Source organism: Fukomys damarensis, unplaced genomic scaffold (genome assembly GCF_012274545.1).
Source record: "Fukomys damarensis isolate Sample0158 unplaced genomic scaffold, DMR_v1.0_HiC HiC_scaffold_23, whole genome shotgun sequence".
NCBI classification, from domain to species: Eukaryota; Metazoa; Chordata; class Mammalia; order Rodentia; family Bathyergidae; genus Fukomys; species Fukomys damarensis.
Window position 1 is genome coordinate 3,258,337 of NW_022900935.1, and position 24,624 is coordinate 3,282,960.

General features: G+C 55.2%; 1 protein-coding gene across 5 annotated transcripts in view; it reads right to left on the reverse strand.

Annotated features, from left to right (window-relative positions):
- Aldh4a1 (aldehyde dehydrogenase 4 family member A1) overlaps positions 1-24,235 on the reverse strand; it is a 28,321-nt gene extending 4,086 nt beyond the window's left edge. The window contains exons 1-15 of one of the 5 annotated variants that reach the window (XM_010614207.2): positions 24,088-24,232; positions 12,671-12,764; positions 12,080-12,172; positions 11,209-11,256; positions 10,509-10,664; positions 8,844-8,921; positions 8,690-8,764; positions 7,644-7,831; positions 6,195-6,268; positions 5,629-5,825; positions 5,475-5,522; positions 5,038-5,190; positions 4,455-4,570; positions 4,262-4,336; positions 3,603-3,721 (exon numbers count right to left, since the gene is read on the reverse strand). In XM_010614207.2, coding sequence (XP_010612509.1) covers positions 3,603-3,721; positions 4,262-4,336; positions 4,455-4,570; positions 5,038-5,190; positions 5,475-5,522; positions 5,629-5,825; positions 6,195-6,268; positions 7,644-7,831; positions 8,690-8,764; positions 8,844-8,921; positions 10,509-10,664; positions 11,209-11,256; positions 12,080-12,172; positions 12,671-12,764; positions 24,088-24,149 — 1,576 coding nt within the window. In that variant the 5' untranslated portion in view covers positions 24,150-24,232. Of the gene's footprint in view, positions 1-3,602; positions 3,722-4,261; positions 4,384-4,454; positions 4,571-5,037; positions 5,191-5,474; positions 5,523-5,628; positions 5,826-6,194; positions 6,269-7,643; positions 7,832-8,689; positions 8,765-8,843; positions 8,994-10,508; positions 10,665-11,208; positions 11,257-12,079; positions 12,173-12,670; positions 12,765-24,087 lie in introns of those variants that run through there. The other 4 variants (XM_010614205.2, XM_010614208.2, XM_010614206.3 and 1 more) reach the window with 4 other exon arrangements.
- Between the last annotated feature and the right edge of the window lie 389 nt (positions 24,236-24,624).

Sequence of the window (24,624 nt, forward strand, 5' to 3'; positions counted from 1 at the left end):
AAAAAAAAAAAAAAGAGAGAGAGCAAAAGAGACAAGGATACAACAACTACAAGAAAAACAAAGCCAGGTGTGGTGGTGCATGTCGGTAATCCCAGCACTTAGGAGGCTGCACCAGGATTGCTGTGAGTTCCAGGCCAGCCTGGGATAGATAGTGAACTCACTACAAAAGGTGACTCTGCTTCAAAAAACCAAAACAAAAACAAAACACTATAGGCCAATAACCTTGATGAACATTAAAAATCCTCAACAAAAATACTTGCAAACTGACTCTAATTATTTACCATGATCAAGTGGGATTCATCTCAGAAATGAAAGAATAATTCATTCAATGAATACAAATCGATAAACATAATATAACACGTCAACAGAATGGACAAAACCCACGATTGTCTCAATAGACATGGGAAAGGCGTTTGATAAAATCTAGCATCCTTCATAATAAGAACTCTGAACCAAGTAGGAATAGAAGGGATATACTTCAATATAACAAAGGTCTTATCTAATAAGCCAACAGCCAACCTCAGGCTCAATGGGGAAGAGTTGAAAGCTTTTTCTCTGAGATCTGGAATGAAAATGGATTCTCACTGATACCAGTTTTATTCAACATAGTACTGGAAGTCCTAGCCAGAGTGCACAGAAAGAGAAAGCAATAAAGGGCACCCAAGTTGGAAAAGAGGAAATTGAACTGTCACTGCTTGCAGAAGATATGATTTTAGATAAAGAAAACCCCAAAGACTCCACCAAAAAAAGTATTAAAACTAATAAGCAAAGCTGCAGAACATAAGGCCAGTGTGTGAAAATCAGTAGCATTACTACAGACCCAATAGGAAATTATCTAAAATAGAAATTGAAAAATCAATCCCACTCACAGTAACTATGAAAGTTTTTAAATGTCTAGGAAAAAGTTTAACCAAAGGGCTCAAAGATCTCTACAATGAAAACTATAAAACCTTGATGAAAGAAATTAAACTGAATACACAACACACACGCGCGCACACACACGCGCACACACACAGGTACAATAAAGGACAAACACCCTGTGTTCATGGGCTGGAAGAATCAACACTGTTCAAATGTCTGTACTGCCTAAAGTCAACTACAGATTAGATGCAATTCTTATCAAAACACCAAGGACATTATTTGTGTGCAAATAAATAGTCCCGGGGCCGGGGATTTAGCTCAGTGGTTCCAGTGCCTGCCTCAAAAGTGCAAAGACCCAAGTTCGACCCCCGGTACCAAAAATAAATAATAAAATAAATAAAAAGTCCTGAACAACCAATGTAATATTCAGCAACAAAACAACATAAGCAGGAGGCATTATACTACCAAACTTCAAAAACACTATCAAACTGCATAAAAAGACACCCAGACCAATGGAACTAACAGAGAGCCTAAGAATGAGCCCCACCATCCACAGCCGGCCATCTTTTTTGGGGGGGTACCAGGGATAGAGCTCAGGACTTTGAGCTTGCAAGGCAGGCAGCAGCACCACTGAGCTAAACCCCAACGCCACCCCTCCCCACCACCCCGGCAACAGTCCTTCAATGAACGGTTCTGGGAGAACTGGACACTGCTGCGCAGGAGGATGACAACTCTACCGGAACTGAGGACCTAAATATAAAACCCAAAACTACGACACTTCTCAGAAAACAACAGGGAGTGCTTGAGGACACTGAACGCGCAAGGGTTTTTTTTTGGATGAGATCCCAAAAGCACAGGAAAGAAAAACAAAAACAGACAAATAGAATTAAATGAAGGAAAAAGCTTCTGTACAACAAAGGAAATAAACATCAGAGTGAAAAAGCAACCAACAGAAGGAGAAAAATACCTGCAAACTATATGTCTGACAAGGAGTTTTGTCTACAGGACAGAAGGAACTAAAAAAAACTCAATTTCTAAATGAGCCATTTACCTAAATAGACATTTTTCTTTCTTTTTTTTTTTCTAAATAGACATTTTTCAAAAGCAGATACACTAAAGGCCAACAGGTACGTGAAAAGAATGTTCAACATCACTAAGAATTAAGAAGGTACAAATCCAAACCAGTATTAAATACTGGCTCACTCCAGTAAGAATGGCTAAAATCCAAAAGGCAAGTGATGACAAGAGCCGAGAAAGACGTGGGGAAGAGGGAATGCCTGCACACTTCGGGGGGCAGCGTCACTTCGTATAGACCTTGCGCAAAACTCTATGAAAGACAGGACTGCTCGGACCCAGCAATCCCTGTACTCCACGCATATCCCAAGCGGATGAAATCAGCATGTCGGAGACACTGGCGCTCTCCGGCTCACCGCAGCCCGGGAGCCAGGAAGAAGGAGACCTAAGTCACCAGCCGAAGAATGGACACAGGTAATGTGACACAGAAAATGTGAACACTATGCAGCCGTGAAAAACAAACAAACTCCGCCATTTACAAGCACTCGGACGGAACTGGAGATCACTACCCTAAACGCAATCATCCAGGCACAGGAAGACAAGGACCGCATGATCTGACTGAGGCATGCGGAGGGCAGCGGTTCATCTTTACAAACTGAGAGCGAAGGTGGGAAGTCTGGAGGGGTGGGGAGGCTGGGGAGGCTATCGGTGGACACTAAGTTACTGTTAGGAGCCAGGCACTGCGCTGTAATGCAGCCACTGGGTGCCTACAGGTAACTACTGCACCGTACCCATTTCAAAAAGCTAAAATAAAGGATTTTGAACTTTGACACCATACATGACAGACGTTTGAAAAGATAGATATATCTGAGTTGAACACCACACAATGCATACGTGTATCTAATCCCAAGGTTCCCCATTAATATGTACCATTTTTATGCCTGTGAATGAGTGTAAAAAATTAATGTAAGGGCCAGGAGTGCAGCTCAGCGTGCTACGCCTGCTTGGCAAGCACAAGGTCCCGAGTTTGATTCCGAGTACCAGGAAAAAGAAAAGCAGTTAATTTAAATGAAATCCAAAACGAAGTTATTTCTCTTTTGTAAATACATCAATAACAGCAAGTCAGCTTTCCCTAAGCCATTCCAATAAATTACAGAGCCTGCAGGGAGCTCACAGGAATCTCTGTTCTGTAGCCACATTGGGCAGAAGTGTGGGGACCTGGGGAGCCACTGCTTGCAACTGGCACCTGAAGTGGGGGGCATCTTGTGGGACTGAGCCCTGAATCTGGGCATCTCTGCCCCCCTGGGAGCTGTGTCAGAGGGAGGGCAACGCCCAGACAGACCAGGTGAGACCTGGGTGAGAACCAGGGGACCCCGTGTGCCGGATTCAGCCTGGGCTCCGCCACAAGGAAGGTCGTCGGCCCCTCTGAGCCTGTCTTCCCGTGTGTGATGTGGAGGGTCCTGGTCTTGAGTAATCTTAAGCGTGGCAGGAGGGTGTGAGTGCTGGAGCCAAAATTACAACCCCTGCGCCTCAGCTTCCTCCCCGTGAAATGGGAAGGAGGGCACCTTCACTAGCCAGGCAAATGCCTCGAAGGGCTCCAGGGCAGCAGGCCTGCCAGCCTGCGGTCGGGGCTCAGTGCTGGTGCCAGTCCTGTTTCTCTAAAAACCCTTGAGACAAAGGCTAGGGTTTCTTCCCGACGGCCCCCTTGGAGGGAGAAATCCACTCACCAGAGGCTCGGGACCCCCCGAAGGGCTGCTGGCCTACCACGGAGCCAGTGGACTTGTCGTTGATGTAGAAGTTGCCAGCAGCGTTTCTCAGCATCTTGGTGGCTTCCTGGACGACGTCCCTATGAGGTGAGACAGCCATAAGAGGGCACCCGGCCCGCACGCCCCTGCTGTCCCGGGTCTAACCTCCAACACCAGGCCCAGCCACACTGGCTTTCTGGGTTAATCAGGGGCCACGTGTGGGGAAAGTGACAGTGGCCAGCCGCTAGCGGTGGGTCCTGGACAGGTTACTTAGCCCCGGCCTCTGCTTCCTTTCTGGGACGAAGGTCTCTATCACATGGCCACTCTGAGGTCGGATGGGAGGACAGGGGCCAGGCTCGCCGCTTCGTGCTGCAGCATGCGGGTGGCCGGCAGCTCACGGGGAGCTGATCAAAAGCTCCACTCAGGAGTCACCAGGGGGTCCCAGGGTCTGTACTTCTAACAAAGAGCCCAGGGCTGTGTGCCCTTTGCTGGCCCATCTGCCTGCCTGTCGGGGCTGAGAGGGAACCAAGAGAAAGCAGGGGTGGTGTTAATGCCAGGAGCTGTGGCCTGGAGGGGAGGATGGGCTGGGAACAGACAGGCACGGGCCACAGGGATGAAGGCTCTGGGAGGCAGCCACTCACTTATCCTGGGCAAACACTGCCCCCGTGAGGCCGTAGCTGGTGGTGCTGTCAACGAGCTGCAGGGTCTCCCTGTACCTGTCGTCCGGGTAGACGTACACCGTGAGCACAGGCCCGAAGATCTCCTGAGAGAAGCAATGGTCAGCGTCCCCGAGTCCCTGCTCTGTGTCCCTCTCCCTCATCCCCATCCCCGGACCTCTGTCCACACTTCGGCCACAGACTGCTTCCTCCAGGGTTCCCTGGGGACAGTGGGGTGCCCAGCTTGCGGCCCCACAGATCCAGCATGCTCTGGCCTCCTTGCTGAACCCAGCCCTGGAGAGGAAATGGGCCGGGCCTTGGAGAAGGGAGGCTCCTGGTACTGGCTGGTGCCTCCTCCTAGTCCCCTCCACCACCAAGGGCTGGCAGAAGAGCCTAGCCCCACACTGCCGCCCCAGGCAAGCGCCTCGACCTCTCGGGGCCTTGGTCTCTGCTTCCTCAAGTGGGCCTGGCGACGCCACGCGGTCTTGGCCGATGCCAGCTATGGCTGCCCACAGCGGGAAGGCTGCCATCATGGCTGCCCAGTTGCTGGGGTGGCCATGAGCAGTGGCAATGCTAGGACGGGGGGCGGGTCAGCAGCGACAAGAACAGGGCGCTGGGTTTGGGCGAGGTCCTGAAAGCTGAAGTCCTGGCCTCGCTCACTCCTCCGTGAAATGGGACAACGGGGAAGAACAGCCCTCGCCGTGCCCTCTTGGGCTCCTGCGAGTGTCCTCGCCTGGGCCCAGGCAGCCCGCCCCGGTTACCTCCTTCATAATGGGCTCGTGCGGGTCCGTGCTCTCCACGATGCAGGGCTCCACGAAGTAGCCCACGGAGTCATCACACTCGCCCCCAGCCAGGACGGAGAGGCTGGGCGAGGAGCGGGCATGCGCCAGCCACTTCTTGATGCGCGCAAAGGACTGCAGCAGGCGAGGAGAGCGAGCGCCACACAGGCTGGGAGCAGAGCGCCAGCAGCAGCGGCTCCCGACACAGCCGACCCCAGAACACCCGCGCCCAAAGAGCCCGTGTTCCCGGAACAGGGCCAGGCTCGGGCGGACCTGCATCTGCGAGCGCGTGTGTGTGCGTGTGGGCCCGCCTGTGTGCAGGGGAGCCGCCGTGCTCACAGCAGCAGGGTGAGGGACCCCCGAGCCCTCCTTCTAATCCAGGGCTGAGACCCCGGGGAACGCCCACTTCCTGTCCGTACCTTGGCATCGATCACTGCGGAGAAGAAGGTCCCGAAATCCTCCACGGGCTGCAAGCGAGGAGAGGCGGCCCGCTACACGCCTGCCCACGCGCCCCTCCCGGCTCGCTCCGACAGCTGAGCCCCAGTCCCATCAGCCCCCCGCTGGGCCGCTCACATCGCCCACTTTGATCCTGCTGTGCTCCTCCAGCAGCCGCCCTTTGATCTCCGGCCACAGCGAGCTGGGCGCGTAGAGGCGAGAGCAGGCGGAGCACTTCTGGCCGGCGTATTCGAAGGCCGAGCGCAGGGTCCCGCTCACCACGCTGCCCACGTCGGCCGAGCGGTGCACAAAGTGGAAGTTCTTCCCGCCGCACTCTGCGGGGAACAGGGCAGCTAATGAAGGGGGGCTTCCCTGGCTTCGCAGCCCAAACCGCGGTCCAGCCGTCCGTGGTGCCCTGGGGAAGCAGTGGCTGACCGCCTGCCTTCTCCCCACAGCCGCCAGCCCAGCTGTGCCCCACGTGCCGTGCCACCCGGGTCCTTCCCTCTACGGCTCGGCACTTCCCAAAGTGCGCTCCACCCGTGGCTGGCGGACATTTGACAAAACCAAAGAAGCCAACTTTCGACCCCTCGATCACAAGCAGCTGGGGTGCTAAGAGGCCAGTACAGGTGCAGGCCGCTCTGTCACTGCTGCCAGGCAGTGTGGGGACCCTGGAACCAGAGGACGAGGGGCGAGGGGACTCTCACCTCCAGCCAGGCGTGGGAAGGTGCGGAACCGGTCCAGGTTCTGGGCCACCTGCTTCCACAGGTGTTTGAAGGTGCTGGAACCGGGAGACAAACAGAGTGTCAGGAGCTGCTCTCAGATGTGTAGGAGGGTGAGGCCGGGACACGGACAGCAAGCTCCACAGAGGAAGGGGTCACAGAAGTGGAGGGGGACTCGTAGGTAGGGGCAGCCGGGAAGGACAGACTGGGTGGCAAGATGGTAGCAAGACTGAGGCCTCGAAGACTCAAGGTACTGGGCTCTATCCTGACTCAGACACGCAGGGCTGTGTGATCCTGGGCTCACTACTTAACCTCTCTGAGCCTCACATCCTTCACCTCACCTAGGAACTAACTGGGAAACAAGGCCCAGGAGGCAGGGCTGCTCCACGATTGGCTCCAATGTGAATCCAGAGCTGAGGCCTGTGCAGGGCACACTCGGGGAAAACACACTGCCGGGGTAGAGAGGCAACCCCAACCCACCGGCCCAGCACCTGGGCCTGAGAGGCCAAGCTGAGAAGAATCCTGGAGACAGTGCTCACAGCCCAGCCCAAGCTGCCGCCTGGAGGTCCTGCCTCCTCTCTGGGCTTGGGCTCCAACTGTGACCGACCTCAGCACCACAAACAATAAAAATGCTAATCACCCAGGAGCCCGACACAGCAGCTAATACTAATTTACGGCTTTCCTACCTTTCAGCCACTGCTCAGCAGAGCATGGCAAGCAGGGCCCAGGCCCACTCAGCCTTGCCAGAGGCTGGAAAATGACCTCTCAGCAACTCTCAAGTTGCCATCGCTGCCACCGCAACCCCAAGGGGTAGGGAGGGTGCGGTAGGGCCTGAGGCTGCAAGAGGGAGCGGGGAGAAGCCATGCAGGTGCCCAATGGGACCAGAAGGACCCCAAGCTGCACACCTGGACACCTCCAGGCACACAGCTCATCTTCCTCCCGGCTGGCTCATCCGGGTTAACTCCCTTCGGCCCCCAGCCTGGGCACGTGGGCATCACCTCTCCCTGCCCACCCGGCCCTGTGGACAGGCACTGGCCATGCACCTCCCTGCCATGCTCTCGCCTGCCCTGTCCAGTGCGTTCCTGCTGTCTCCACCCTGAGTCAGAGTCACTGTCCCTCCCTGGGTGCCCACAGCTTACTTCCTGTCACAGAGGCTCCTCCCTCACAGAGCAGGGAGCAGCACCTAGGACAAAGGTGCAAAGGTAGGGGCCGAGAGGCACCAGGCAGAAAACGCCATTAGTAGAGGCCCAGAGCCAGGTGGGGAGAGAGAGCCCTGCATCAGCCCACAGCGCCAAGTGGAAGCGCAGGCCTGGGGACCAGAGCATTCGGGTTCTCAGAGAAGCCGACACGGGATTTTTACATGAAATCATTCCAGCGACACAAAGGAGGGCCATCGCCGGTAAAACCCAAACTACCCCACCCCCAGGGACTTACGGCACACTGCCTGTGAAGTTGATGCCGCAGAGGTGCTCTGAGCTGGTGATGGTGTCCCCAAAAACAGGCCCGTCAGCTGGTACAAACTGGATGATGTTGGGGGGCAGGCCGGCCTCCCGGAGGACGCGGTACACAGCATAGCTGGCCAGCACGGCCGTGTCGCTGGGCTTCCACAGGACCACGTTGCCCTGGAAGTGTGACATGACTCACAAGGCTGGGAGCCAGCCCTGTTCCCCAAGGGTCCGTGGTGTGTCCGGAATCCCCACCAGAGGTGCACCGGGCCATGCTTGGCCGGGGCTCCTTTCTCCAGAGCCTGCGTCCCTTCGTCCTGCCCTTTCCCCTGGGCAGATCAGTTCTTTGCCGTTCCAGGTGCTACCTGCCCACGGGCTCTTTACGCATCCGGGGTCGGGCACGTGTACCACAGGCACGTGTGCGTATGCCCTGCAGGTGCAAACACAAGGATATCCTGCAGCTAATACTAATTCGGCATCCAGCGGCCCGCCTGGAGCCCAGGCCTCCCCAGCATCGTGTCAACCCGACCCTGCCCAGGCTGTCTGCAGGGATCTCACACAGGGACAGCCACCTCCACTCCACTCAGATAACAGCCTTGGGGCCCAGTAACTGCAAGGCCCCAGCCCTGAGACAAACTAAGCTCAAATCTGCTCCATCATTCACCAGCCGGACACATAATTGCGGCCTTTCCTCTCACAGTCATTGAGAGGGCTGAGGAAGGCCACCCCCGCACAAGTGCCAGGTGGGGGACAGTTACCAGACCCCCGGCTGCTCTGGGCCAGACCTCGGCAGGTCTCCCAACCCTGTATCATGGGCTCCCCACTGCTCCCACTTTGCAGACGAGGTCACTGTGTCCCCCAGAAGTCTGACTGAGGTCAGCCAGCCAGGGGCAAAGCTGAGATTCAAATCCGGCACCAGACTCGAAAGCCTATCCACGTCCCGAGCCTCCATGACGGGCCCTGCCGGCCTCTGTCGGCTGGGACCAGGTGAGACAGGCTGCGGGCAGGTGTGGGACAAGCCTCCGCCGTCCTCACCATCAAGGCCGGTGCCCCCGCCAGGTTGCCACCGATCGCGGTGAAGTTGAAAGGCGAGATGGCCGCCACGAAGCCCTGGGGAGGAGGAGGCTGTGAGGCCAGGCCCGAGGCCCGCAGCCCCGCAGCCCCGCAGCCCCCCCTCGGCCCACAGTACCTCCAGCCCCCGGTACACCACGCGGTTGGAGCTGGGCGGCACACTGATGGGCTGCTCCCCCTGCAGCTGCTCTGCAAACTGGGCGTTGAACCGGAAGAAGTCGATGAGCTCGGCAGCGGCGTCGATCTCAGCTTGGATCACCGTCTTACCCTGCAGCACGGGGCTGGGCTCAGCGGCCACGGAAGAGCCACAGGGGCACAGAGCCCGGCCCCAGCGAGGTCGGGAAGCCTTCGGGGGCTGAGCAAGGTCGGGACATCGTGCGCAGCCCGCGGACGGCTGCTTCCCTGGGGCCGGGATGCGGCCCCGCCAGTCACTGCAGGCCAAGGACTCGGAGACGGCAACCAAGATCCCCTTAGCTGTCCCTGCTCCTCTCCTCCCGGTGGCCAGGGAGAGCCATGAGGAAGGAAGCGGCTCTGCCGGCCAATAGGGGCTTTTCCAGATGGCGGCGGGCCCTTCCCTGGCACACGAGGTCCACGACGGGCGCACACCCTGCGAGGGACGCCGGGCCAAGGACGCTGCGCCAGGGTGTGCGACGCGCAGCCTTCGAGCTCCTGAATCTCTTTTATTTTTTCTGGAGCAGGGATTGAATCTAAAGGTACTTCCACTGAGCTCCGTCTCCAACCCTTTTTATTTTTATTTTTTAATTTTTTATTGTGTTCATTTTGAGACAGTCTTGCTAAGTTGCCCAAATACAACTCTAAAGCCAGACGCTTCCGGTAGGGTATGGAACTGTCATCCCATCTCCGTGCAGCAGAGGGCGCTCCAGCAATGGGAACGGGGAGCAGGTGGGAAACAGGCAGCCTGGGTCTGGCTCCCACAATTGGCTCTTCAGGACCCTACGGTTCAGTTCCTGGAGATGGTGAAGTTGACCCTTGCACCCTTGGCTCCTTTCCCAGTGCACTGGGTGGCCAGCACACTCGCTGGATACACACTCATTCACTCAAGAATCATTTCTCATGGGTTTCAGAGACTCCTTGACCCTGGATGCAATGGACATGCTAGCAGAACATTTACATCCAGAATGTTATGGGCCCCGGTCTCAAAAAACAAAATCACAACGTAAGAGCTCAGCACACCCTGGTGCGGTCAGAGCCGTGACCCAGAACAGCAAGCTCTGGGAACAGAGCAGAACAAACCCCGGTGGCCGGGGAAAGTTCTGGAAGCCTCAGGAGGAGGAGCAGAAGGCTGAGCGGACGGTAAGAGCTCACTCCAGGGAGGGCACCCTGGGCAGTGGCAGAGTGGAAGTCTCATCGGTGACAATGGGCAGACAGCCCGGTGTGGGCACAGAGCAGCTGGGAGTGGACAGAGGCTGGGCAGGAGGCCCAGGTCAGGCTGAGGATACAGGATTCATTCCCCTCTCGTGACTGAGGGACCCTGGGGGTCTGCAAGCGAGGAACGACCTGCCCTGAGGGCACAGAGGTCTGACGCAGTGGGAATCAGTGAGACTTTGGGGGCACTGCCATCCAGGACAGGTGGCCCGGGGCGGGGACAGAGGTGAAGAGGAGGGGCCAGGAATGTGGCTTAGCACAGCCCGTCGAGCCATTCCTGTCCCTCCGTCCTGGCTCCGGCCCCGGTCCCTGTGTGCACCCCTGGGCCTCTAACGGGGCCCAGTGACACAGGCTGCCCAGCCAGTGTCTGCTCACAGAGGGATGGGGTAAAACTCACCTGCCCCACCATGGTCTTGGCAAGGATCTCAGCCCTGCGAGGCCTGCTGAGCATGTCTGCCGCCTTCAGGAAGATCTGGGCCCGGTCTGCGACAGGTTTCAAGTCCCATTCTTTCCTGGCAGCCAAGGCGGCCTCGATGGCCTTGTTGAGTAGGGCCTGATGGGAGAGGAAGTGGTCAGGCTCCCTCCTGCAACAGAACAGCTCAGGGGAGGGAGCAGGGAGGGGAGATCGGGGAAGCCACTCTGCACAGGAAGGCCCGGGTCCGCGGCCCTCGGCCCCTGTCCCACAGGTGGCTGGGCAGGCCCCAGCTCAGAGCACATCCTGGGGTCAATCTGCAGCCTGAGCAACTGCCAGGTTGACCAGCAGGCGCAGCTCCAGACTCTCTCGGTCTAATCAAGGACCCACCTCATTCCCAGGGCCTGTGGGCCCTGAGCCCTCTGCCCCGAGGCACCAGCCGCCCTCACTGTCACAGGGCACCTCGCCCCCTGCCTGGCTTTTATCTGTTCCTCCAGCTGCCCACCCCCCTCTGGAGACGAAGGTCTGCCCCACCGCAGTGGGCACGGCACACAGCCCAGCCCTGGCCAGGGCGGCCCTCATCTGGCTGCATGCCCGGCCCCGTCAGACTGCCCAGAGAATCCAGCCCACAGGGCCAGAGGGAGAAGCGGCGGTCAAGGTCTCTCCGGCCAGCAGTGGGACTCACCTTGTCTGCATAACAGAACTTGGCTACCTTGTGCCGGTGGTTAAAAGGCTGGAAAGAGAGCAGAGTGGGGTCACTGCTGGGGGGGGGCCGGACAGGCTGGGATGCGCCAAGCGCAGAGCGGGGAGCCCTGGACACACTCGCCCCTCACTTCCCCAGTGTCTTCTCCAGTGACTCCGGCCACCCTGGTCCCCCCTCTACAAGTCGTAAGCAGCTGCTGCACAGTGAGACACAATCACCACTCACACGGTGTCTGGGTCACAGTCTGGGAGGAAGACAGGAACCAAAGATCACACAGTCTTTCAGGGAAAGTGTGCACTGTTCAGACACGGGTTCGAATCCCAGCTCTGGAGCCTTCTGGCCCTGAGCCTCGTGTAAGCTCATGTCCTCTTTCCAGTGTCCTCATCCGGGGAACGGGCACTGCGCCCCCACGTCACAGTATGGAGATCAGGACCCAGTGGGATCTTGGGTGTAAATTCTCTGAACCAGGTCCAGCACATGCTTGCCTCACATGGAGCTGGATGACAGCCCCATTTGCAGAAGGGCCAACCCTTCCCTTTCCCCCAAATTAGAGCCCCTTAAGTTTCCTGGCCGCCTGCAGCATACGCCCGGTTCTGGGTGGACTCGGAGCCCCGCCTCCTGCTCACTCTCCGCTTCCCACGGCCCTCGGGACCCAGCAGGGATAATGGTGCACCTCCACCCCCACCATCCTGCCTGTGGACAGCACTCGGGGGGCTGACCACACTGCCTTTTGCTTCTGTGACTTCTGCACATCCACAGCCCTCGCAGTCTGGGGTGGCAGCGCGGGTCCTGTGCGTCCCAGCCACCAGGGGGCCAGACCCCGACACCAGGAGAGAGCCAGCCAGGGACGTACCGACACCTGGTACCGCACGTCCGATGTCCACACCTCCTCGTCGCCCACCACGCAGGGGACGGCTTCTGTCTGGCCTTTCAGGTCCTTCAAGGCCTGGGGAGAAGGGTGAGAGCGTGGATGAGCCCTTCCGCCGAGCTTCCTCCCGCAGAAGCCAACACGGAGTCTAGGCACGGAAGCAGCCCCGGCAGGGTGGCAGTGAGGAGGCCGGGCTGGGCCTGGAGTCTGGGGAACGCATGCACCCCCCCTCGCCAAGGACTTTTCTCCAGCCTCGGTCTCCCCGCAGGAAGGTCAGCCCTTCCTCCCTGGTGAGGTGCGGCCTGGTCTCCCCAGCACAGCAAGATAAAACACATCTGAAACTTAAATGAAACCTCATGATTTGCTTAATTTCTGCAATTAACTGGAAAGTTATTTTAGTATAAGCATCTGTGCAACATGACGCCTGATCTGGCCTGAGATACCACCCGACTGCCCCCTGTTGCCTCCCAGGGCTAAGGCAGGGGCAAGAGGGCAAGGGCCCCTGGCAAGGAGCCGTATCTCGTATCTCGGGGGCGTCTCCCTGCAGCCCTGCACCCTCGGGCCCCACCATGTTACCTTCAGAAGTGCTTCTCGCTCCGGGGTGCCCTTTGTGAAGGCTAAAATGGGCTCGTTGGCCACCCGCAGGGACAAAGCTCGCTTCCAGCACAGCCTGGGGACAAGGACAGAGCAGAGCAGGCAGGTCAGCAGCAGCCACTGCTGGGGTCCTGGAAGGGTCCAGCAGCCTGAAACCCAAAGCAAGAGTAGGGCCTGGGGGAGGGAAGTGGCCTGGGGCCCAAGACCCGAAAGTCCTAGTCCCGCCACTGTGGGCGGCCGGGTGCGTGCCTCACATCTTCTGAGCCTGTTCAAAGCTGTTCCTTGAGATTCATCTCAGCGAACCCACAGTCGTGTGCAGTCTAAGTGCACACTGCAGTGGCGTGGAAGAGTCCTGCCCGCACAGAGGGCTCCTCTTGCTTTATTTCCCACAATGCCCCCGTCATCCCCAGTCACTTCTTTCTCTGAGCCCCACAGGCAGCAGAGCTGAGTCTCAGAATGTGAACCAGCTGAGGTCCCCAGAGGCGCAAGGGCGTCTGGGATGTGCACTGTGAACTTGGGAGGACTGCCCCAAGCCCTGCTCCCAGAAACAGGTAGGGCTGGGCTGGGGACTTGGTGTCTGGTGCCACGACCACTGCAGTGGAGTCTGCGTGACAATGCCGGTCACCTGGCAGAAACCAGACCCGAGGTATCGTCCCCACGGGGTTAAGCCTCCTGGAAGTCCTTGGCACACACCGCATGCGAAGTCAGCCGTGAAGAGAATAGCTGGCCTCTCCGCCTGCAGTTTGGGGACATTGGGTTCATTTATAATTCTGTTCTATTTTGTCTTTATTACTATTTGTTCATTATCTGTAGAATTGTATTCTGGGCCCAGGAAAGGTCAGGAACAATTAGATGTTCCTAGAGATGGGGAGGTATTGAGGCACAAGAGGACGGGCGGCCAAAGTGCTGACCCTGAGCCCCGGACTGTGAAGTCCTGAAGGTGATCCTGAAGGTGACATGCTGAAGCCAGTCCTTTGTTTTACAAACTTCCCCTTCTGACTGCGTATAGGTGTGGTCTTACCTTGCATTAATGGTTTTAGCTTTTGTGATGGTATCTAGGTGTGGTCTTAACTTGACCTTGTGGTCTTAGTTTTTACAGTACTACTGTCTATCTTTCTCATGCCTGCCTGTGCCTGAAATCACTCTTGAGGTGTGCCCTTGAAACTAGTATATAAACACCTGGAGTTAGAAATAAAATTGCAGCAGCATTGGCAAACTTCACCTCGGTGTTGAGTGCTTTTGTCTGACTGTCATCGCCGAACCTGCTCCCACCTTTCAGAGAACCTGTATCTCCTCGTGAAATCCCGTGTTTGCTGCCCTACGGTCGGTAGCAGTCTGGTTCTGGTAGGCTACAAGAATTAAAAGCCAGAAGAGACAAGGAAAATGAAACTGCAGCTTCAAGATACAAGCCCAGTAGCCAGGCGTAGTGGTGCACACCTGGAATCCCAGCAATGGGAGGCCGAGGCAGAAGGATCGCTGTGAGTTTGAGACCAGCCTGGGCTACACAGTTCCAGGTCAGTTCCAATTACATAGTGAGACTGTCTCAAAAAACAACAACAACAAACCCAAAAACAAACAAACAAAGCCCAGTTCTTTTATTTTATTTTGTTATTGATGTTTTTGCTTTTGAGACAGGGTCTGGCTATGTAGTTTGGGCTCCCCTTGACCTCACTAGGTAGCACTTGGGAAGGCTGAAGCAGGAGGGTCACCGTGAGTTCGACATAGTAAAGCCAGCCTGAACTACATTTCAAGATCCTGTCTCACAAACCAAAACAAAAAGACCACACAGATTTCCATCAAAGACCCACCTCTTCACCTGTAAAATTAGACCACTACCCAAAACACCGAAAGATAATCTTGTCAGCAGGCCATTCCCACCTACCCACCCAGCAGACCAAGGCCAAGGCTATAGATTATCAAATCCCACAGATTTCCACTGCCAAAAACGCACAAATATTCCCAGTTCCAAACTGCGGTGCTCCTCTCTTCTGAGCTCACCTGTACTCTACTCTCAAGTGCATCCTGAAATCTCTGCCTAATGGAAAACCCTTCCCCTGGTGTGTCCGGAAAACTCTTCTTTCAAGACAGGAGTCCACAAACCTGCAAACTTGTTCTACAAAAGGGTAGGATAAGTTCCTTGAAGAGCAGCCCGGCGACAGGTCCTGAGGATGGGATTTTAAGAACTCCCTGCGGAATCCGGCTGTCTTGGGCACTCGCGACCTCGGCTCCCAGGCCCAGCTCTGCCACTTCCCAGCCTTGGACCTCCCTCCAGGCTTCCGTCTCCTCCCCTGGGCCCATGAGCACGGAGCCTGCCCAGAACCATGGGGCACAAAGCCTCCTGCCCACCAGGACACCAGGGCCTTGCCAGGGACTAGGGGCCAGCAGCGGGTGTGGGGCATTCGGCATTTCTTGGTGGCTGCAGTAAGAGAAAACACGCAGGCCATGGGCACCCACTGGAAGCTCAGTAAGGTGCTTTGGGGCAAAACCTGTTAGAAGATTCAGGCTACTGCTGGGTGCTGAGGGGAGGTTCAGGAAGTCACTGTTCTGTGTCAGATGCTGCCAGAAAGCGGGGACAATTCTGATGGGGCACAAAGTCACTCATTTAGCAAGAAAGGGGCGTCCAGTACTCTCTGGGTGGCCCCGTGGCCTTGTTGGAGAAAACTATGAAATGGACCCATGCGTCCCATTTGATCACGGTCATGAGGCAGGAGATTAGGGCACTGGAGACTGGGCGGGACAGTGGCGGGACCTGTTGGTAACATATACAGAACAGGTCCCAAAGCACTGCCCATGGACTTCTCTCAAGAACTGATAGATAGGACGGCCCAGACCTGACCTCAGCCCGAGGAGGGGAAATACCAAAGGACAGCTGCCCCTGAGCCATCATCTGCCGCTGTGTCCCCTCCTGGCCTCCTGCTCTCGTCCTGCAGACTACACTTATTTACCTACTTTTACCTGGCCCAGACTCACTCTGCAGAGCTCTTTCCCTTCCCTACCTGTAATACAATGTAAAACCTCGCTATCTTTTGCACTTGTCCTTTGCTCGAGACAGAAAGAGCCTCTAGAAGACTCCAGTGCCCCAAAACCCGGTAACAGTCTCAGGGTGATGTTGGTTTCAGTAAGTTTTTGCCCAACAGGACGACAAAGGGGCCAGGCTGGGAGAGTCTGGAGCCACTTTTTTCTTCCCCAGGAGGAGTCTAGGGCTCAAAGGCCCAGCCCTGGTGGCCTGGAAGGACACAGGCCAGGGACCACATGCAGGGGCCCTGCATTCACTCTACAAGGTCCGCCCAGCACCTGCTGTGTCTCTGGTGCAGTGCAGACCCCAGAGGCATGGCGGGGGAGAAGGGGGAGACGGTCACACGGCCAGGAAATAAACATGCAGATCATACAAGGTGATTATGAGTAACTAAGGGGAGACCACGGGCTGCTTCAGGAAGGCCTCTCAGGGGAGGTAACCTCTGACTCAAGGAGGTTTGGGAAGCCGAGAAAGCGCAGGTGTGCAGGAGGGTGGGCAGGGCCTTCAGGGTTTAGGTAAGGGAGAGGTAGGAGGACAAGAAAGATCCCAAAGGGAGGGTAAGCATGTGGGACCCACACGATCCCTCCTGCCCCAGGACAGAGGTGCTGCAACCCACTCCACCACACCCAAGGGAACCACAGCCACATTCCTCACCCTACCCTTCCCCTAGCCAAAGGACAGCAAAGTAGAGTTGGGAAATATCTAGGCTCAGTCCAGGCCTGCTTCCCACGAGCTTCGACCCTGAGGCCACTCCCAATCCTCTGTGAAATGGTGAGGCCCATTCTTGGGGTTACTTAGAGCTAAAGATGCCGGCTACTAGCCAGGTGCAGTGGCACAGACCTGCAATCACAGTACTCCAGGAGGCTGAGGCAGAAGGATCCTAATTCAAGCCCAGGCTGGACAATTTAGCAACCTAAGGAGAACTTGTCTAAAAAAAAAAAAAATCTAACATGCGCACACACAAAGCCCTAGTGTTCTGGGGAAGAAGCAGGCGGAGGCGCCCTGCAAGCCCGAACAAGCCCTCAGGAATCTGCGTCCTGGGGCCACGTGGAAGGGTTAGGCAGGGATCTGGGCCGGAGCAAGTCAGACACCACCATGTGGGCTCCAGCCAGACAGAGGTAGGACCCTGAGTAACTGAGCTGTCCCAACCCGGGAACAAATCTGAACTGATACCACACCTGCTCAGTGACCTCAGCACAGCTGTGGGGGACTCTGGAGCCTGTCCCTCACCTGAGGAATGGGGACAGTGCCATGAGTCTCCAGTGCTGTGAGCCTCACAGTCACAGCGACCGTGACTTCCCTCCTCCTCTGCCCTGCCAAGCCTGAGAGGGCCAACTCCTTCCCCGATGCCCCCAAGATCACATCCCTAGGGGCGGCCAGGGGCTCCTCTGCTGTCAGATTAAAGCCAGCAGCAGAGTGCACCCTCAACTCACCATGCAGCAGCACCAGCCTCCTCCCCAGCCCTCCCAGGCAGTCCCAGAAAACAGAATCCTGCCGGCTTTCCTGCCCCTCCCTGTCAGGGGCCCCAGTGACCTCAGGATCATGTGCGCTCCCGCCCTGGCCTGGCCAGCTGTCCCTCGGTGTGAGTGTGGCCTGGGGAACACGACTAGTTCAAAGTTCAGCCTGAGTCACTGCAGCCAGAAATAACCCAAGGACCAGAGTAAACTTTTTTTTTTTTTTTTAAATAGGGGGCATTTTGATTTAACAAGAGCACCCTTTCATGAAAAGGGTGATGAATCATTCACGAGACTTGAGGTCTCGGGGCCAGATGTAGCTCAGTGATGTTACACCTGCCTGGCAAGCACAAGGTCCTGAGCTCAATTCCCGGGACCCAAAAATAAAAGGCTTGGGCCTCCATCTAGGGAGACCTTAAACGCAGGACTATCTTCCTCCTGTATTCAAGCATTCATTCACAAACTCGTTTACCCACATGGCCACAAGGCAGAGATGGTGGGATCAGCTCGGTACCAGCCCTCCCAGTTCTTAGTACCCATTTCCGGCACATCCAGGTGGTGCCAGGCTTCAGAACACAGGTGTCTCTCAGCTCTCCATGAGGCATAAGGCAGGATCTAAATCTGACTCGACTCCCCTAACAACTGGGGCGCCCCCTTCTGTTCCTCCAGAGGACCCAGCAGCCTCTACCTGCCCCTGCCCCTTGAAGGTACCAGAATCTGAGCTATCAACGCCACACAGTTCTCCTCCTGCCCGAGAGCGAGGGGCCAGCCCAGACAACCTCGGAAAGCCACAGAGGACAACGGGTAGGTGCAGGCCCGGCTCCCTCCCAGGAACCCAAGGACCTTCCGTCCTGTGCGAGGCGCCTATCTGACCAAACGTGCCATCAACTTCTGACTGGCCTCAAGCAGTGTCCACTCCTGCCCCGCGGTCTCCAGGCCACTGGAAGCCACAACCAAATCTAGAGTCGGCCTCACTTAAATAACGAAAGTCTATCGTACGATAAATGCGGCTGTTCGTCACCGTTACCGAGTACGAGGCATTGCGCGTGACCGTGTGTGCTGTGCTTTTGTACGACAGGCAGCACAAGCAGCACCACAACTGCATGTGAAATGCATCGCATGAGGACCTCAGGTTATTCCATCCCTGCACAATGGGGATTTTTCAGCTCCATTATAATCTTATAAGACTCCCACTGTACACGCACTGTTGGCTAAATGTCACTGTGGTATCATATACATAAATATATATATATATATATATATTATTTTTCAGTGCTAGAGATTGAATCCAGGGCCTCTGCACTGAGCTACAACCCCAACCCTTTTTTATTTTTGAGACAGTGTCTTGCTAAATTGCTAATTTGGACTTCAACTTGCAAAATCTTCTTGCCTCAGCCTCCCAGAGTGCTGGGATTATAGGAATGTGATACCTCATCTGGCTTGGTGACTATATTTTAACATGAAGATTGATCCAAGGAAGGGAGAGATGAAGAAACAGCAAGCGTGTGTGAACACACACACACACACACACACACACATGCACACGCACGCACACACGCACACACACACTGAGTCCAAAAGTACTCAGTGACTTCTTAGCCCTTTTTTCAAGCCCTGCGAGACCCTACCCTGTCGCTCCACCCAGCTCGCTGCAGTCCAGACTGGGCTGTCTCCCCACACAGCCTGACGAAGCTCCTCTCGGGTCATCTTTGAGTCCTGCGCTTTCTTAAAGCACCAGGGACATCCCTCATCACAGAGGCCAGCCTGACCACCCGTGTCCACCAGGCCACAAGCTCCATGCAGCAGCTCCTGTGTGCCTTTGTCCCCCCTCATGGGACACTCGGCCTGGCACATTGCCCTGCCCACGGTGGGCACCCAAGCAACATCTTCAAGAGCAACTGATGTCCACGTGGAATCAGGCCAGCGCTCTTCTGCTAACAGCTGGGGCTGGATGCAAATCCCCCAGGTTCCCCAGAAGCTGAGCAGAGAAAGACTACAGAAAGAGAACTAGCTTTGCTTCATTCAGCCTCCCAGGAGCTGTTATCTGGGGTCTGATAAGGCAAATCCTCCTTATCACTTCAATTAGGGCAGGATGGAGGCCCAGGAAGAGAAAGTGCAAGACCCAGGGCAGGGCTGGGAGGGCGGGCGCCGGGCACCAAGCCCAGGACTAGGCGCTTTACCGCCCTGCCCCAGAAGGCGGCAAGGGACAGCTCACCTCAAAGAGCAGAGATCATCTCGATAAACGTACCTTACGAATATCCAAAGGGGTTCTATTAAGACCTGTGTATGCTACAGAGGAGTGAGCTGGATTCAGAGAATACACGACTTACTCATAGCTGGTGGTCACGGCTCTCGATGCGGGAGAATTAGACCCCAGGACCAACAGGAAGGTCAGTGTCCCTCCCCATAAAGTAGCTAGACCCTCACTTCCTGCCTAGGGGAAGAGGCAGTGACTTACTTGCCCAAGGACACTCGGCTGTTCACTGGCACAGCCGCTCAGCCCAGCGGACTTTCTATCCCAAGCTATCCTCTCTACCAAGAAAAGCAAGATTCCCAGGAAGGGCAGGAGACACCCCACCCGCAGGCGCAGTAGTTAAAGGACCTCTAAGCCCATAGAGTGTGCCCTGCACCATCCTGGGTCTGAGCTGCCTGCTCACGGCAGCCCCTGGTGGAAGAGGAGAAGGGTGGTCATCAGAATCACAGCTGCAACTTACTGAGGTTTCTGGGTGCAGGGCACCCTTCAGATGCTTTCCACATGTGAACACATTCAGTCCCCAAGACAACCTGGGAGGTGGTTTTTATCTGCCACAAGGAAGCACACAGAGGTTAAACAACCTACCCCGGCCCGCAAAGCTAAGAGGTGGACCTCCAGTCCCACAGCAAGTGTCCAACACCTACTGTGTGCCGGGGGGTAGAGCGCTCCCCAGGGCACTAACGCCGTCCACTGCCTGAGCTAGGACTTGAACAACTTCAGAAGCATTACGATTTATAGGTTCTATTTGTTCTCCCACCCACACACCTACAGAGCACACAGTAGGGCACCAGGCACTCAGAAAACTCTAACCCTCACAATCATCTGCTAGTTCACTGTTAAAACGAGCGTCCCCATTTCACAGATGAGGAGTACGAACTCACCAGGGGGTTCAGGGAGGGCACGCCAGGCTACAGGTGCTGTTCCAGCCACTGCCTGGAGTCACCTGAGAACTCACTGTGTTTAGGGAACGGAGAAAAGTGCCAGCCTCCTGCCCTGGGCAGCCTACACCTGCCCAAGGGACCAGCAGTCACCCCAGCCACTGGCTCAGTGGGCATCAGCACCAGGTCTGGCACAGGGCAAGCAAAGGATGGAAAACAACATTTCCTGTAAGCTGACTGTGTGCCTGGCTAGCTCTTCCGCTTATTAAATTATAAATGAGTATGTACCCTTCCTGTTTCTAGAGAATGGGCAGAAATGGCCACCCGGTCACCGATGAGAAAGTTTAATAGAGAAAGAACAGAAGCTGGGGTCGGGGAGGAAGAAGGCACTCAGCTGGGAGGGCCGTTGTCAACTAACTTGAGGCCTGGGACAAGTGTTCCCTGACTTCCATTAGCCCCGGTGGTTTTTTTTTGTTTTCCTGTTTGTTTTTATTTTGCTCTGTTTTTCTGTTATTTTTTAAGACAAGGTTTCACCTTGTAGTTCAGCCTGGCCTTGAACTTTCAGTGATCCTCCTGTTTTAGACTGGGGAGAGCTGGGATTATAGGCAGGCACCCCCACACCCAACCCAGCCTCAGTGTTTAATCTGTGAAATGGGAATAGTAACGACTACTTCAGAGGTTACTGAGGCATTCGGTCAAGTAACCCACATCAAAACCAAGTGGTAGCCAGTGTCACCAGCTACCACCCCGGGGCCCATCCTCTAAGGTCCCGTGTTGGTGGTGGTCATCTCGAGACTGACCGTGACAAACATCTACTGACAAAGAAGGGCTTCTGACAGGTTCATCTATTCACCCAGTGTTTGTCAGGGGCTCACCAGGTGCCAGACAGCTCTGGGTCCCAGGGTCCCACAGTGAGGGACAGCAAGCCTGTGGCAAGAAGCAACAAGCTACAAAATGTACAGATCGAGGATGCCTTATCTGAAATGTTTGGGATACGAACAGTTTCAGATTCAGATCTTTTGCGATTTTGGACTTAGGGGGCCAGGGATTTAGTTCAATGGCACCACAAGGTCCTGAGTACCAAAAAACCCCCCAAAAAACATTGGACTATCATCTTGATGGTCCACACCTGCGATGCCAGCACCCTGGGAGCTGAGGGAGGAGGAGGATCCCTGAGCGTTCACGGCCTTGAATCCTCTGTGGGCTACATAGTGAGTTCAAGGTCAGCAACAAGACCCTGTCTCAAAAAACAAAACAAACCAAAGATGCATAGTGAGATATCTTGGGGAAGCACAACAATGCTAAACATAAAATTCATTTACATTTCATAAATTTTATACAAATGCACCTGCATTTTGATAGAAATCCATTATATGAGGTCAGTGCCATTTCCCTCTTGGGTCATGATACGAGCACCCAGGAGGCTTTCAGATTTGGAATGATCAACCCGTACACGCAGATGGGTTTTCTGTTGTGTTTTGTTGTTTTAGTACACGCATCCACGAGATGTTAAAAGGATATTCAGCAAACAGTAACCGCGGCTGCCTCTGTGAGGTGAGCTTAACCGTTATTTTTGGATTTTCGTTGTTGTTGATCTATCTGGACTTTTTGCAACAGACTCATACTAATTCGATAAAAAGCAAATAGAGTAACTGCAAGTTTTTTTAAAAAATGGGTTGAGATTCCTGGCACTCAAGGCAAAAAGGGATAACATTACTACTTCTTCAAAAGAGGCAGTTTTTCTTGGCATGAGTTTGTATTTAGGACACTGGCAGCTTTCACTAAAAATGTCCTAAAATCGTTTCTCCATAAATCAGACATAGTATACCACAGGCGTGTCCTAAATCCCCCTCAAATGAAGAAGCGATCAAACGTCAAAGCTACTCTAGAACTGTGGCCCTCAACAGAGACAACTCTGCCCCCATGTGACAATGAGCCACGTGTGAAAAGTGTTTCCGGTTTTCGTGACTGGGGTGCCGCGGAAATCCGACTGTGCACACAGCAGCACCCCCAACACAGGTTTACCTGGCCCCGAATGCTAATGGTGTCAGGCTGAGGAACCCTGGCCTGGGCATCCGGCCAGAAGAAGTAACCTAAGCCTGGAACCAGCTGCAAAGTACTCTCTCCTCTCAACACGGGAAGCCTCATAATTACAACCATGAAGCTGGAGAGAGACCAATGATAATTTTAGTCCTACGTCTGCCTAGACTTGAAGACAGCGCCTCATCTGTAAAATGGGGACAAAACAGTACAGGTCAGCAGTGCTTGGCCTACGACTGCTTGGTAATACCTGTTCTCATGGGGTTTTCCTTTAGAACATAAATTGCTTGCTACTAGATATGAGAGGCTTTTTTTTTTTTTTTTTTGAGACAGGGTCTTCCTATGAAGTTCAGACCGGCTTCACACTATGTAGCCCGGGCTAGCCTCCAACTCGTGGTGATCCTCCTGCCTCAGCCTCTCTCAAGTGCTGGCATTATAGGTTTGTGCCACCACATCCAGAACCCCCTGCAAGTTTTTTGGGCTTGGGTGAGGGCCCACCTCCTGAGTACTGGGACTACGGGCGAGCCCCACCTCACCCAGTTTTTTATTCTTGCCCCTTTCTGAAGCAGTTCTGAAGGGGGATTAATAGCAATGTTATCTTGTACTGTAATGAATTTTGAAATTTAAACTTTCACCGTGTATTTTGATCATGCCTCATCCACTTGAAAACACCCATTTCAGCCCGTGGAGGCAGGGAGAGGGGTACTGATTAACTCAGAAAGGGCGCAGCTCAGCAAGGGAGCCAGTGGATCGCAGCCCGACACAACGGTCGCATCCAAGTAAACAGCTCAGATTGGGGGGCAAGTCCAACTCTGAAAGGGAGGTAGATCGAGAGGCACAGCCCCACCAATCTGGGAGCGCCTCTGGTCAGCCTCTGTCCTATCCTCCTCCCAGCCCTTAGCCCAGGGCAGACCACTTGCAGGGTGGGCACTGGGATCCAGCAACCCAAGTCCGGTATGCTGAAGTTGGCAAATCTGGACATTAAGGGCAGCTCTACCCCGGAACTGCACCTCCTGTTCCTTCACTGTCTGGAATAATAATAATACCCCGAGTTCCAGGAAGGAGAAGTGCAGATAAAAGCAAAACTGAGGGTCATGGCCATAATAATAGCCAGGCTCTGCCTGCGGGGAGGGCACTGTTCGAGACATTTTACGGATATTAACTCATTCGATCTTCACAATAAGACACAAGCCAAGTGCCTAACGCAGCGTTTGCACATTGTACGCATTGTATAAATATTACCATTCCACCTACCAGAAGAAGGGAGGCCCTGTTGTCTACCCAACCTTAAAATGAAAAAAGGGGGCAGAAGGAGAGGACGTTGGAAAGCCCGCTAGGAGGAGAAGAGGACTCAGGGAATCTCAAGGGCCTCTCAAGAAGGGAGATAGAAAGTAAGGCCGGCTAAGGGAGCTAGAGGCGTGGTGTGGTAAAAATAGACACGCTCCTCCCGGGAAGCCAAGCACGAGGGAGAAAGACGAAACGACGCAAGCCACTTTCCGGAGCGAGACACAGTCCCGAGCATTCCACCCGGCTGCAGGAAGAAGTTCCCCCTTGGCTAAAGGAAGGGGCCATCTGAAGGCGAAGGGCAGGGACTGAGGCACGTCCGTGAGAGAAGCCTGGGTGGAGACGGGAGGAAAGCGACTTCGGACGGAGGGAAGCTCCTGAGGACCCCTACCGGGGCCGATCAGCTGCAGGGATCAGCTCTCAGGACCCCGGGCAGCAGGCATCGCACCTGGGTCGGCCGGGCGCTCACTTACCCAGCCCCGCTCCAGGGGCGCACCGGCAGGAAGCGGGGGAGCAATCGCGGCTGCAGCAGCATCTTCTCGGACCCGGATAAATTGTCTGGTTAGCCTGAAGCGACCGCCCCGCGAGGCTGGAGTGCGCGACCTCGACGGGAACGCACCATCTCGGCGGGAGGGGGCGCCGCCTCGCCCTGGCCGGCCTCCCAGCTCCGAAGCCCTCTTTTCGGATCTACACCCTATAAGCAATAGTCTATCTGTGTTCGTTTTAAAGAGGTCGTTATGTAACGTGGACGAAGAAGTCTTTAAGAAAAGTCCTGAAATATATATATATATATATACGTTTTCTTCTCCTCTTTTTATGGTATGACCCAGGGAGAGTGGGCGTGAGCCCCACCGACTAATCAGAGAGGCACAGAGAAGCTCCTCGACCAATCAGCGGGTAGTCCTGCAGTACGCCGGCCTCAGGAGCCAATGAGAGAGCGCAGACAGAACTCGCGCTGTTGGTCCTGGGGTCTGTGGGCCTCCTCTCCCACCGCCCTTGTCCTGTGGAAG